The following is a 14,343-nucleotide window of genomic DNA, read 5'->3' as shown; positions in this document are numbered from 1 at the left end:
CCTGTCACACGTGCTTAAGTATGCAGTAATTCAAGTACAGCTTTTTCAGTCTCTGTTTGTAGCATATGCTCTTTCGCCATCCACCATTTACCATTTCTAGGAGACTTTCCACCTTTGAGGTAATGACTCCCAGAGCAGTTATGTCCAAAATGCTCCAAAGTATCATGCTCTCGAGAGATTTTTTACGTTCTTTTTAAAGAGATTACACTAGGTGAGGTACGTACTAGATCTAGATAGATAACGGTTAATACAAAAAATATTATTTTGGATTTGAATGCGAATTAGTTAAATTCATTTGTGCAGCAGTTCTCACTTTAAACTACATGCCCTTCTCTTGGGATAACTGGTATGAATTTAAATGTCCTATTTCGTTTACTGTGAATCTATTATTGCTTTCAAGGATCTATTATTAAGATACAGTAATTGTGTGTTTTTTTATTAAGATTAAAAAGTGTCTTTCCATTTCATTAGGTTTCTTTTCATTTTACTGGGTCCCCCTGGAAAAGGTAAATCCTACAATGAAATTGGAAGAGCAATTGCAACACTAATGGTGGATGATGTAAGTATATGTGTAACATTCATTCATTCATTCACTCAGTGCAGCGTTGATCGCCAGCCCTCTTTAGATCTGTCTAAGCAGAGCTTCCCTCAATAAAAGAGACCTCAAAGAACATGCACATGTACAGTATTAAGACAGCAAGAGAGCGTTTCTAAGGTTCTAATTGGTGGTACTTCACAGCCAAGGATATTTGATTTTTTGTAGTGCTGTATTTTGGCTTCTAGTCAAGGGCGTAGGTTGATCAGTAAAATTGGATGAGGGGGGGTGAGCCCTGTGAGTTCACAACTCTCACCCTGGCATACTCATTTAAACTCCTGCTTTCATTGTGTAATGGAAGGGTTCATCAAATTATATTTTGTGCCAGAACCTTGGTTAGTTCACAGCAGAAATTTGATTTTCATCACAGAGCACCAACCCCTCTCCCCTACTAATTATGGAAGGAGGTTAGTAAGCGGTGTGGATAGTGCAGAAGGCCATAGAATTTCACACCAAGACAAATCTCCTAAAGTAGCATGATCTGACTGTCTTAAATCCTACTTCCAAAGGAAAACAGGCACAAAGAAGGGGCAGGAAAAATATTGCATCATATACCCATGCATAATGTGCAATTTACACATTTGGTATTGCCTACTGGGGAAAAATGAATTGTCAGTGGCAGCATTTTTGTTTTTATTTCTAAAGTGTTTTAAACATATGTGAGATCTTGGGCTGTGAATTGTAGTAAGCCTTGGTATGGAGACACTTTAATGTTTACATGCTTGCAATTGTAAAATATGTAGGTATCTGTGGCTGAAATATATAATCATGAATTGTTGTTTTAGGCTATTTAAGAAGACAATTGCCTATTTTGAGTGAATTGTGAAATGTGTGTATATTTCTATAAGAGTTTATTTCTTGGAAATAAAGTATTTTGACTACACATTTTGTGTAAGCTAGCCTTGAACGGTGTCCATTATGTAGGCATTTGAACTTGAAGGCGTACATCGAGTACAAATTTCAGGCAAGAAACCAATGGCTTCACTTTGTACCACAACTTAATGCTTAGCATCAAGCAATTTTGTTAGAATAGACTATAAGCATGGTGCTGCGCTCTTTATCTCCATTAGCACGATGAAGCTCTGCAGATTTCACCTCAGTGTCTCTTGCATCAGCTTTAGTAAATCTGGGCAGCAGGACATGATGCAATGAGGAGGAGAGGAGAGAATTAAGGAGTTGAGAAGATGAGAAGATAAAAGGTCGGGGAATGCTTGGGGAGAAAAGCGATATTATGAAAGTATAATAAAACTCCACGTTTTTCAAATCTACCTACGTTTTGAGGTATCTCATATTTGATTGATTTGATTTGATGTAAAAACTTATAAAGCGCACGAATGCCCAAGGGCGTCTTGGCGCTATGATCGACACATAAGGATTCTATACAGTTTTGCTTGGATCACCATATGTTTAGATTGTTAATTCTTAAATAACCATATGCAGTATACAAAATAGCTCCCTCATCACCAATGGCAAAGCAGAGGTGGGTATAGCCTCAATCAGACAGGAGCATCCTTGTCTCCACCACTGCCCCTGTCACCTCCACATACCCATTCGTGTGACAGTACTCTCACGATTTTCACATGGCCTGCCGGGAAGAAGGTGTTGGGGCCTGCCACGTCACTGCTAATGGTAGGTCAACATTTGTCACTTTCCATAGCTCAGCATTGATTTGCATGTGAGTCAGACGAACATACTTAAATAGCCTTGTTTCTGAGTGCCAACCAACTTTTTGAAATCGGCGCAGTTAGTATGGAAACAAATGTTTTTACTCACTCAATGTTTTTTGTGTTGGTAGATCTATGACCAGAGGTGTTGTGGGGCAACAAGTGCACAACTACCATATTGAATGTTTCTTAGTCATGCTAACTCTCCATACTGCCTTCCAGGGATGGCGAAATGACACACTGCACTGCACTGTCCAGACGTTAACCCACTATAACACAAAATGGAGACATGCCCCACCATACTGTGCTGCATCTTAGGAACATTTTCCAACCTCAGTGCACTAAATAAATACTCTGAATGCACTACAGTGCACTGCAATGCATTCTAGAAATACAAACCCACCAGACTGCGCTGTGTGCATGGGACACAAACCCACCACACTGCAGTGCATCTTCCCTGCAGAACTAACTAAACACGCATTGCTCCATTCCAAGGTTACTAAACCTCTATTGTGCACTACATTGAAGGGACACTTCCCTTCAGTAAGTAAGTAATAATGTATTGTTTGGTTAATAAAAACCTTGATAATTTTCACATAAAACATGTCACAGCAAAATTCATGATTAAAAAAAGTTGAAGAGCATATCTTAAAAAATACAGTACGTAGACGAAGTCTTTGATCATGGGATTGGACATGAATAGTTCCGCTCGAACTACTTTAGATGTTAAAAGTTCTGCTGAATTAACTGAATGTGCAAGATTTTAGCAGTGCATTCTGTGTGGATGATGAGAAACTTAGGACCTGGGATGATAGACTGAAGCCCTGGGTGCTTGCTAGCTTCTTTTGACCAACAATATTCAGTCATGCAGAGCCTCTTAGCAAATGCGTCCTGTAAGGGCTAGTTCAGTGTGCAAATGATAACAAGGTATGTGAAGGGTCCATTCTTATTCTAAATGCTTTTCGAAGAGTTCGCTATTTCTGCCACGTAAAGGACCTGGTGCAAGTAATAAAAGAAGAACCAAAATGAATCACTGAATTTGATAAATAGGTATCACAATCACGAAGTTTAAGATTTTGTTTTGCCTAATGACGAATAGATAGGAGGATAGGGACCAAGAGAACATATTCCAAAAATTAAAAAGTCAATGTTTGGAACACTGTAGTAAAAGGCGACTGTGAAATGCTCCATTAGGCTGTAAGCAGCGGGGGTAGTGTGTTCCTGTTGGGTGTTGTGCTCCAGCTTCTGACTTCCAGATAACAGTTGGCTTGAGTGTTTATAGTTATAGGTGGAGAAGTGTGGCTCAATGGTTAGAGCGGCAGATCTCGATGCAGAGCACTGGTCCGGGACCAGGGTTCGATTCCTGACGCGGCAGGGTCTCAGGCTATAATTTCCTCGGACTGGATATTCTCGCCTCAGTGCCTATTCTAATCATGGGTCCCACGCTGCAACTCTGGGCAATAGCTTGCTTAATCTCCACAACAGCGCTGGGATGCCTGGCTTCACCATGGGGGTGCCCAGGAGTGGACACTTCACACGGAAAAGCCAGGAAGGGTTCCTTCAGCGGTGTGAGTACAGTGCTGAGATACCCCTATGGGTGATTCGGTGCTATATAAGTACATATACATTTACATAGTTCCCTGAGAAGCGGTGTTGTAAGGTTCTTTTGACTGCGATATTGGAGATTGCTAGTCGCTTACTGCCAGAGTTTTTCCCCTGCCGCTTCCATAAATCGTACAAAGCAACAACAGCTGTACGTCTCCACCTCCGTGGCATGCCTTCACTGATTGTCTGCAGGATATTATCCCCTTGCTTATAAAGATGGGCTTCAGTAGAAGCCAACGTTCAACTTGCAGTTCTCTGCAGATGCTCAGTAATTGTAAGACACTCTCATCGACTTCCCCACATAAGCAACATGTAGTCTGTGTCAGTGATCGTCTCCAGGGGGGAGATGCAGCAGGGTTGGTAAAGAAGGTATTTTTCCTTCGTTCTCCTGTTGAATTCTGCTCCGAGGTACAATTGTGGACAGGGCCTAACATAGCTCTGCACAACAAACCATCCGTAGGCCCTTTCTTTGAGCACTGCCTTGTCTTTCACTGTGGACAACCTTTTCACTGTCTTATTTACAAGTTGCTTGAAGTAGGTATGAGACCCTGGGGCCGCCCAGAGATCCTCAAGGCCTAGATGGTCTATGGATGCTGTCAGGTAGCCCATTGCTGGACATTCCTTCTTTAAGTGTATTTCGTACCTTAGATGGGTATTCAGTGTTTCTGGTTCGGCCTTTTTAATCCTGTGCCATTACTTGACATAGGAACCTTCGCGAGGGATTTCTTGGGACTGCAGGCCAAATTCCAACCTAATTTGGGTGGGTGAGGCATAATTAGGTAGGTTGAATATCATTCTTACCGATCTTGAGGCTATTCTGTCCAGAATAGTCGCGTCTCTTCCCCTCATGCACTTGCACCCATAAGTGATAGCTGGAATTAGCTTTGCTTGCCATACCTGTAGCAGTGGAATAAGGCTTGGGCTGACAGCGTTATATTTGATGGATTTAAAAGCAACCACAATTGAGTTGCTTCTTCTCTTGATGGCTTCTTTTTGTGTATTAAATGTGCCTTTGTTGTCTATTATCACTCCCAAGTACGTATATTCCTCAACGACTTTGATTGCAGTACCCTCCAAATGCCAACAGTAGTTGTATGTTATCTTTATTGGATTTAGTCGCATTACCTTTGTTTTGGCAAGGTTGATGGTTAAACCATTGGTAGCTGAGTATCTGCTAGTTGTATTTAGTAGGTGTTGGAGACCTATGGGGGTTCGGCTGATCAACAGAAGTTTGTCTGCATACAGCAGATTGGAAAGTGGGAGCCCTCCCATCTTTGGCGCATGTTAATTAAAGATGTTCAATTCCGTTGTTAGGTCTGCCATATACAAGTTGAAGAGCGTCGGGGGCCAACACACACCCCTGTTTCAGCCCCTTTGTTCTTGGGATTTTATCTGGACAGGAAATTGCCGTCTCCTAACTTTACTTGAACCCACGTATTAGTGTGCAGGTGTATTAACTGATTTAAAAGAGCAGATGGTATTTTCTTTTCCTCAAGGTTGGACTGGAGTTTGATTCGATTTTATCGAAAGCTGATGAATAGTCGATAAAACACAGAAAGAGATGGGTTTTTGCCGATTTTGGCGCTGGCTATTAGTAGAGACAGGACGAGTATCTAAGTTGTTGTTCCCATGCCTTTGCAAAAGCCCGATGGAGATAATCAATTTTTCATTTGCTTAGGCTGTGAGGTCATCAAGGAGCAGGTCAGCATAGTATTTGACCTCTATATCAATTGGAGCTACAAGCCTGTAGCTATTTGCTTTGTTCTTGTCCCCTTTCTTGTATATTGGGGATATGATAGACCCCCTCCAGGAGTCAGAGATGCTATCTCCTCCTGAGATTTGTATGAACAGCGGTAGTAGTGCGGGAGCCCAATCATCTGGATATTTTTTAAATAGCATCGGTGAAATCCCGTTAGGGCCCTGTGCGCCCTGCATCTTGCCTTTAGCTATCCTGTTCTTGATCTGATGAGTTGTGAATAAAAAGTGATCATTTATTGCTGGGAAGCTATGGTCAGGGAGAGTTGCCTCAAAGATGTAGCCGGGGCTCTGCTTCTGTTCTGAGTTAAAATGTTGCAGGAGGTGGGTAGCCGAAACTTCTTCTGTCAGATGTGAGTTAATTCTTTGTACATTTAGGTTGTCTAAACTGTATATTGTGCGCCAGAATCTTGCGCTGTTGTTGGACTTTGAATCATACAATAGCCTGGCCCACAGATTCCCATCTGATTCCCTTTTCGCTTGCCAGATTCTTTTTTTCTTTTTTCTTTTTTCGCTTTTAATTGTGTTAGCTCCTTCCGAATAATAGGATCCTGTTCTGTCCGCCGAAGTCTGCGTAATGTTTATTTAGTGCTTTCTTGAACTCCCGAAGGTTAGGGATTTTCTAAATGGAAGGGTGGTTCTTTTGGTAGTCTTCCCTTGCAACACTGCACTGTATCCAATGGTCTCTAACCCACCCCTTTAAGCAGAATCCCAGGATTATTAACCCACTTTGTCTCCTGCATAATGCCAACACTAACCAGCTAAAGTGGACTGTGTCCTGGAGACACAACCCAAAATGCACTAAAAATTCAAGATTAACCCCTATGGGAGGGGAACAACCTTTACAACGCAACTTTTACAACGCACTACCATTACAACGAAACTGTTGCAACGCAAATGCATTGACAACGCATGCCATTACAACGCAAGTCTTTACATCGACTTGCACTAGATGGCGTGCTAACATTAAAAATAGTGTAGCGGTACATTTCAGAACGTGCCATGGTGGCCTCTTGGGAAGGGATCGGAGATAATTTCAACGCCTATCTGAATGGGCAGCACTGGGCTGGCATTGAAGGTTTTGCCTTAAAACTACTGAACCTTGAGATATCGGCGTAAGACCTTTTAAGCAAACATCTGATGGAAAATGTCAAAAACACATGGTGAGTCATTAGGCGGCGGTGACACTCTTTCAAAAGCTATCCCGTGGAAGCAAAGAGTTACTATTAATAGTTCGTGGACTTAAAAGAAAGGAGGGGGTGAAACTTCGATTTTCCATCATTGATTTTCGGTAGCGATTATTTATTTCCCCGCTCACCTTTTATTATATCCAACCTCCCTCGCTAGACGATTGTGTTTCAGAGTAGGCCACGCACACAGAAAATACAGCAGCCAGCAGCAGAAAACTTACCTGTCTCACGCCACGCCACGCCATTTCTTCCGCCGCCACCGCCAAGAGTCCGGGGCAGTCCTTGCCGCACCAGGGAGCACCATCTTCCGCGTCGCCGCCCCGGGACCACAACTCCCGGCAGCACCAGCGGCGGCGCGTGGCTCTGAAGCGGCGCAAGCGCCAGGAGGCGGATTTAAAGCTCCCAGAGGCCTGCTACGTGGGACGCGTGCGGGACGCGCCGGACGAAGCCCGGGCAAAGGGCGGGCCCTCTGTGGCCCTCAGAGGCCTGAAGAGACTGGGCTGGGCCAGGTACTTTACATCGTGTTTATCGGACCCCTAACGTGCTATGAGCATGTAAGACACTTTATATATTGTATGATTCTGTTTCCGTTGACCTGTCAGTGAGTGCGTAGATTTTAGGGTACCTGGGTGGAAGTTTTAACCTTATTACTGGACACAATGGTTAAATCAAAAACCGATAAAGTGATGGTGGGTCCAGCTACCCTAGATAATTTCCTGGTCAGGAAAGTAACACAGATTAATAATGATAGACGTGTATCTCTGGGGAAAGGCACTGTGATAGAAGATACACTATCAGAAAATTCTCCTATTACTCAGCCCCAAGACTGTGAAATCAACACGAGCGATGTTATCCCTACTGACCCTCCAGCCCCCATTTCAGTAGAGGCGGAGGTTCATTCTGACTCCCGGGTGTTGCTAAGTCCAGACATTGGTGTGCTGAATGAGACCCAACCTGAAATTAGGCATCTGAGATCATGCAGAACGCGGTCTCAAAGGGAGAATGGGAAACATAATAATTCTAAGCCAAAAAAGAAGGTTGGTAAGTCAATTATCAGTCCTGCTACAACAACCCCTTTTGTATTCACGGCCACTAATGGTATTGGTAATGGAGTAAATCTAAATTCTGATCTGATTGCCTCACTTATGAAAAACTTAGAAGCTTCTTTTATAGTAAAAATGGAGGAGCTCATTAAACCATTAACCATTAAGATTGACAATCTGGCCAAGGAAGTGACAAGGCTGGGTGGTCTGTTATTATCTCAGGAGATTGCCTTACCTAGTGGAATTGTACACTCTGGTGGGAAAAGGAGAGATATTGCTGAACTTAATGATATACAAAACAAGGGGAGGGGGGATTCTGTTGTTGCAGATTCCCCAGGATCTGTAACATCTATTCAATCGGATATTCCTGTGGAAACTGTTTCGCAGCAACAATTATCTATAAACCCCCATAGCAGTAGAGCTCCTAGATCCGTGAGGCACAACCGCTATCTTAATTTACCACCAGATTGTGCTCCGTTTGTGGCAGTACTGACTAATGTGCCCCCTTGTGGTACCCATCCTGCATCTCCTTATGATGAATCTCCTATCTCTCTGAAAAACAAGACAGTGTCTTGGCTTACCAAAAACTGTGGTTTTCCGATTTCATATTTTGACCAGATATTGACAGTACGGCGTGTAAATTGGGTGGGGCCGTCCAAAAAGTCTGGGTCTGGGGACTGTATAACTGTAAATTTCAAACACCCCCAGCATGTAGCAACTGTACTTTTGAGAGCTTCTGCACTGGTATATAATACGAACAGTATCTGTGTACGCCCTTTGGGTTACTTTTATGCACATTTGTGCAAACCACCACCGCAACAGAGTTTAACCAGGCGGGGGCTCGAACCTTATTCTCCTGTGCAAGAGACCCAACCTCTTCATAATATTACTAATCTCTGTGGTGTAGGTGGACCCACTGGTACGTTTAATAGGAGCGTCAGTGCAGGTCACTATCAATATGGGTCGAAACTAAACACACAGAATAGGTATGAAGTGTTATCCGGTCTTGAGCTGTGCGATTGACGGGGGGCACCTGCAGCTCAGGATACTAGGGCTACAGGTGAATTTATAAACCCAGATAACCAGGTAGGCAAAATGCCGAGATGTCTTGCTGTCTCTTGGAATATTGCGGGTCTTGCCGCCAAAATGTCTGATGTAAATTGGGTGACTTACATCAAGCAATTTTCGATTATTTGTCTACAAGAGACTTGGGAACTGGGCTGCAACCTCTTCCTAGAAGGGTATAAGGCCTTCTTTGTGCCAGCCTTGCCATCTGTGCGGGGTAGGCCCAAGGGGGGTCTTGTAATTTTTGTATCTATATTAATACCCTGTGAAGTTCGAAGAATTGGAGTACACCATACAGGTGTAATGGGCCTAATTCTAACTGGAGGTAATGTCCTCGTAGGCCTGGTGATTTTTATAATGCTGTTTATGATGGTGTAGGCAGGAATCATATTTATTTTTTAAATTCCTTTGTTTCTAATTTTATGGAAATTGTGGCCCATAACCTCATGATTATGGGGGATTTTAATTTGCATCCTTGTATAGACCCATTGCACAAGTGTTTACCAGAAATGTTGTGTGATCGTGCAGACTGTCTCCATATGGAGCATACAAAGGAAGGGGAAATGTGTAATGACCTTTTGAATGACTATGACCTCTCTTTGGCTATGTCATTAAAAGACCCACTATTTCGTTGTGATACCCCTACTTTTAAGGGGCATGGAAGGGGTACCTTTATAGACCATATACTTGTTTCGCGGACGATGCAAACTTTTGTGGATTCTTTTTGCATTGTTTTTAGTGAATTTAGTGACCATAACCCTCTTATAATCTGTCTAAAATGTCATTGGTTAAAAAAAGGTAATAAGATCATTAAGCAAGGTAGATTGGGTACAACAGATGGGAAGAGGCGGTTAAAATGGTCTATGGTGTCTGCGGATGTCCTCTACAAGGATATCTCGGCAGGGTGTGCAGAGGATATTAAAGTCTGTACGAATGGGGGGGGTGAACCTAGGCTGGTTCTAGAGGCTTATCAAAATATTTCGGAGAAGGTCTCAGCGTTTCTATCGGTCCCTAATAAAACTCGGCCTAATATAGGCCCGAGATGGTTCAGTCATGACTGCACTCTCGCTGCACGTAATCTGAGGGTCGCTCTGTCAGCATCCCCGAGGAACAGGGAGGTTGTAAAACTCTGCAGAAAGGAATATAAGGCTATTACTGTTGCCCGTAAGGAGTTTTTGAGGAAAGAGGCCTGGGAGGAACTGCTTGATCCCTCCACCCTGAATAGCAGCACCAAATTTTGGGCCCTGGTAAAGAAACCTTTTCTGACTGAGGACCCTGGAGATGGACTTGTTTGTTGTATAACCAAAGAGGAATGGGAGAGTCACTTTAAAAGTCTGTACTATTCTGAGGCCGATGGAACCATGGTTACTGTCCCCTCTGATAGGGACAGCACTGCTATTATTTTTGACAAAAGTGAGGTCTTGGCCGCTATAATGGGTCTTACTGCTAACAAAGCGCCAGGCCCTGACGGAATACCACCGGATCTTTATAAATCTGATCCAGATTTCTGGGCTCCCATTCTTGTTGCTGTTTTCAATGCTGCGGCCACATTGGGTTGTCCGGGAACATGGGGTCTGTCAACAATAGTTCCTGTCTTTAAGAAGGGAGACAGGGGAAGTGCTCTTTGCTACCGACCAATATCCCTAATCGATTCGATGGTGAAGATCACGGGGAGAGCTATACTTCAACGCCTCATAAGCTGGACGAATGAAAATAACATTATGTCGACCTCTCAATATGGATTTTGTGAGGGACGCTCTACTATAACTCAATGTCTCAACCTGTTTCTTATACTGAATAAATATACTGTTGTACAAAAAGGAGCAATTCACCTTGCCTTCATGGATCTGTCCTCAGCCTTCGACTGTGTTAACAGAGGGAGGCTGTGGCAGACCATGATGGATAAAGGTATTGATAAGGGGATTGTGGAGTTCCTAGCGGATCTGCATAATGACACAAGAGCTAATGTGAGGTTTTCATCGACCGGGGAAACTACAGGAAGTTTTAGTATCAACAAAGGAGTACGTCGAGGGTGTATCCTGGCCCCTTTTCTTTTTAATTTTTATATAAATGATCTAGAGGCTGATCTACAAGAGGTAAAATCAGATTGTCCTAGAGCTGGTGCGAGGGCTATTCCTTTACTTTTATATGCCGACGATGCGGTTTTAATTTCCCGAACAGAATTAGGTCTTCAGGCACTTTTGAATGCTTTTAATAATTTTATGTCTGATAGGGACCTTATGGTCAACAACTCGAAATCTTATATAATTGGTTGGCCGCCAACCAAAAAAGAAGTTCAATTTTAAACTGAATGATGTTCTGATTCCCATCACCCAGACATTTTCATACCTGGGTGTCTTATTTGACACGAAGCTCAGTTGGGCCCCACATTTGGCCAAGAAAAAGGGGGAAATGACTAGAGTCAATGCCTCCATCTTCAATTTTGCCTCTAAATTGGGGAATAAGCCAAATGTGGCTATGATGAAATTATACAATTCTAAATCCATAGCCACTGTAGTATATGGTAGCGAGATATGGGGCTACATAAATGGCGAACAACTACAAATAGTTGAAAATAATTTTTTAAAGCGTCTGTTATGTGTCCCACGAAGCACCTCGAATTTAATTGTACATGAAGAACTTGGTTGCCTGCATTTATCCGACATTGTTGGATTGAAACCACTGTTATTCTGGGTAAAATTATGGTTAAGTGATGAAATTCCTTTAACACATCTGATAGTGGAAGATCTAGTATCACTTGACCATGCCATGTGTGTACCTTGGCTTAAATATTTGAAGTCCCAATTTTTGAAGCTTGGCCGCCTGAATCTGTTTGATAACCCGAGGGACATAGTTAAGGGTGATGTCGCAGCAATTAAGAAAGCTTTTTCTTTGAACTGTACTGCTCTAAGAGATGAAGTTGAGCTTTTGAAACCCAATGTTAGAAAGTATATCATGTTGAATACCTGTGATTCCATGGAAAAGTAACTAACATGCTCCTTTACCTCACATGAGAAATTTTTGCTGACCCGATTTAGGTTTAACATCTTTCATCATCTTTTAATTAGACCCACGTCGGATATTTTTAAGAATCCTGCAGCTCCCTGTGGCTGCGACGGGAAGTCTCCACAGGATATGCTGCATTTTATGTTTTTATGTACATTTTATGAATATCCCCGCAGGCGATATCTTGTTACTCTTTTAAAGAAATTAAATTTTAAACAAATCAGACCTGCTTTTATGTATCTACAGCTGCTGCACTCGGATAGTGTCCTCCAGGTGCTAGAATTCCTAAAACTGACCATGAGACTTAGAAAATGTTTAGATGAGTAACTGTAAATTACTATGAATTATCGGAAGCCCAATGCACTAATGTTCTATGCACTCTTTTAAGGAATTTATGTGTTGTATGTTATTGAGATTGATTTTGTAATCAATGTGATGTTTTTAATATGAATTGTTTTTTGTTGTGTACTTTTATGGATTGAAAAATATCCGAAATAAAGTCAATCTATCTATCTATCTGTCAAAAACACATGGAGTCCAGTGGCTCAGACTGGTTTGTGTGTCTGGAACGGCAGTCAGAGGGGGCAAGGACAGTCAGGAAGGGCTTTCACTGTCAATTATGAGGACGGCCAGATGTGGAGATATTTTACGGGGTTTCATGAAATGTAAGAGCAGGTAAGGGGCTAGGAAACAATATATAGATGTTTACTCTGGCAAGAGCCAGCGTGCTAGAGAACCCTATATCTAGGATGTTCACTTTGTAAACTGAGCTGTCCCAGTGACTTATGTTATTTGAGATTTTATTATGTTTATACATGACTTAAAAGGAAACAGCAAGAATCTGTAAATAATGTAACAGATTCTCTCTCATCTGACATGTCAACACTCCAAATGCAGACATCTGCCAGTGGGGACTCCTGCTCTGCCATCATAGAGCTGATATACCATAGCCAGGGCCACACTTGTAGTGCCAGTCAGATGTATGCACAAACCCATATAAAATAACACAAGAGCACAAACAGAGACAACACCTTGTTTTTGGAGAAACATTGGCATAATTGTATTTAAACTTAGGCAGAAGTAAAGTGTTATCTTGCCAGCGATCCAAGGGTAGCTGGTGATGGTAGGAACTAAGCTGCATGCCCGCCTGATTATCCACTTAGCTCCAGACTTCATTGTGTGCTTAGACCTTCTGAGTCAGCTTAGTTGCAGTGGTCAAAAGAGGTGTAAAATCATGTAGGATGTGAGTAGGTTGTGCAAGTTCTTAGAGTTCCTGTTGCTCAATGAATGTAATTTCTGATATTTATATGTTTTTCTAGTGTCTTCATTGCTTGATTTTTGCTCACGAGGAAGTGTCACTCATAGTAGTTGAATGTCACTCATATTTACACTGAAATTGTGAAAATGTCACACATAAGCAACCTGAAACCTTGGCTGCTATGGAGCGTTTGCGTCGCCGGGAGTGGCAGGGCAGGGAAGTTCCAATTTTATTGGCAGCCTGTGCTCGCATTCAGCACAAGAAGCTCCTGTACGTGCTGCATTTGTTTTCATAATGGAACGTGGCTGGGGCTGATTGTGGGCCATTGTGAAAGTATTTCTGTTAATTGCAGCGCATGATGGTGCTGCGAATAACTGGAAAACTTCCACAAAGGCCCACAATCAGCCCGCAGCCGTGTTCAAGTAACAAAAAAAATGCATCAAGTTCAAAAGCACGACTTGTAAAGCACACGTTGTGCTTTTGGACTTGCTGCATTTCATTCCTTAATATAGTGTGGCTGATAGTGCTGATAGTGGGCATTTGTGAAAATATTCCTGTTAATTGCAGCACCATCATGCGCTGCAATTAACAGACATATTTCCTCAAAGGCCCACAATCAGTCCGCAGCCATGTTCCATTAACAGAAAAACATGCATCGAGTTCAAAAGCACAACGTGTAAAGCACACGTCGTGCTTTTGGATTTGCTGCATTTCTTTTAGGTCTTGAAAAAGGGATTGGAACAAATGTGGGACTAAGTGCTATACCCCAGGGTGAGGTGATCATGATGGCCAAATCATAGTCCCTCTAAATGGTACTGTAAGACCTGCCCTTCTTGTCTTTTTAGGGCTAGTGGGACTCTGCTTCAAGAACCCAGGCTGAAACCACCTATTTGCAGGAAATAGGCAGTTGAACGTGAGGTGCTGTAGAGGAATTAACACCCCACCCCCCGGAGAGATCCTGAACTCCCAAACAGTTCTCCAATACCCATCCACTGTAACTAACTTACCCAGATCCCAGATACTCAGTGATGACTCGTGGTTGCTTAGTCTAATTTTTTACTCCAAGACCACTCCGGCTTCTGCAAGAGGCAGAGAGGCTCCTCCTTTTATTAGTATTTATGTCAAGCCTTATCCCGGAAAGGGGGCTATCATATATCACTGT

General features: G+C 42.6%; 1 protein-coding gene across 4 annotated transcripts in view; it reads left to right on the top strand.

Annotated features, from left to right (window-relative positions):
• SLC4A5 (solute carrier family 4 member 5) overlaps positions 1 to 14,343 on the top strand; it is a 753,917-nt gene that overhangs the window by 390,652 nt on the left and 348,922 nt on the right. For all 4 annotated transcript variants that reach the window (XM_085633456.1, XM_085633454.1, XM_085633455.1 and 1 more), the window contains one exon: positions 472 to 559. In XM_085633456.1, the coding sequence (XP_085489582.1) occupies positions 472 to 559 (88 nt within the window). The remainder of the gene's footprint in view (positions 1 to 471; positions 560 to 14,343) is intronic.

The sequence above is a fragment of the Triturus cristatus genome, chromosome 11 (genome assembly GCF_964204655.1).
Source record: "Triturus cristatus chromosome 11, aTriCri1.1, whole genome shotgun sequence".
Classification (NCBI taxonomy): Eukaryota; Metazoa; Chordata; class Amphibia; order Caudata; family Salamandridae; genus Triturus; species Triturus cristatus.
Note: the sequence above shows the minus strand (reverse complement) of the source record. Positions and strands in the feature narration are given on the sequence as shown.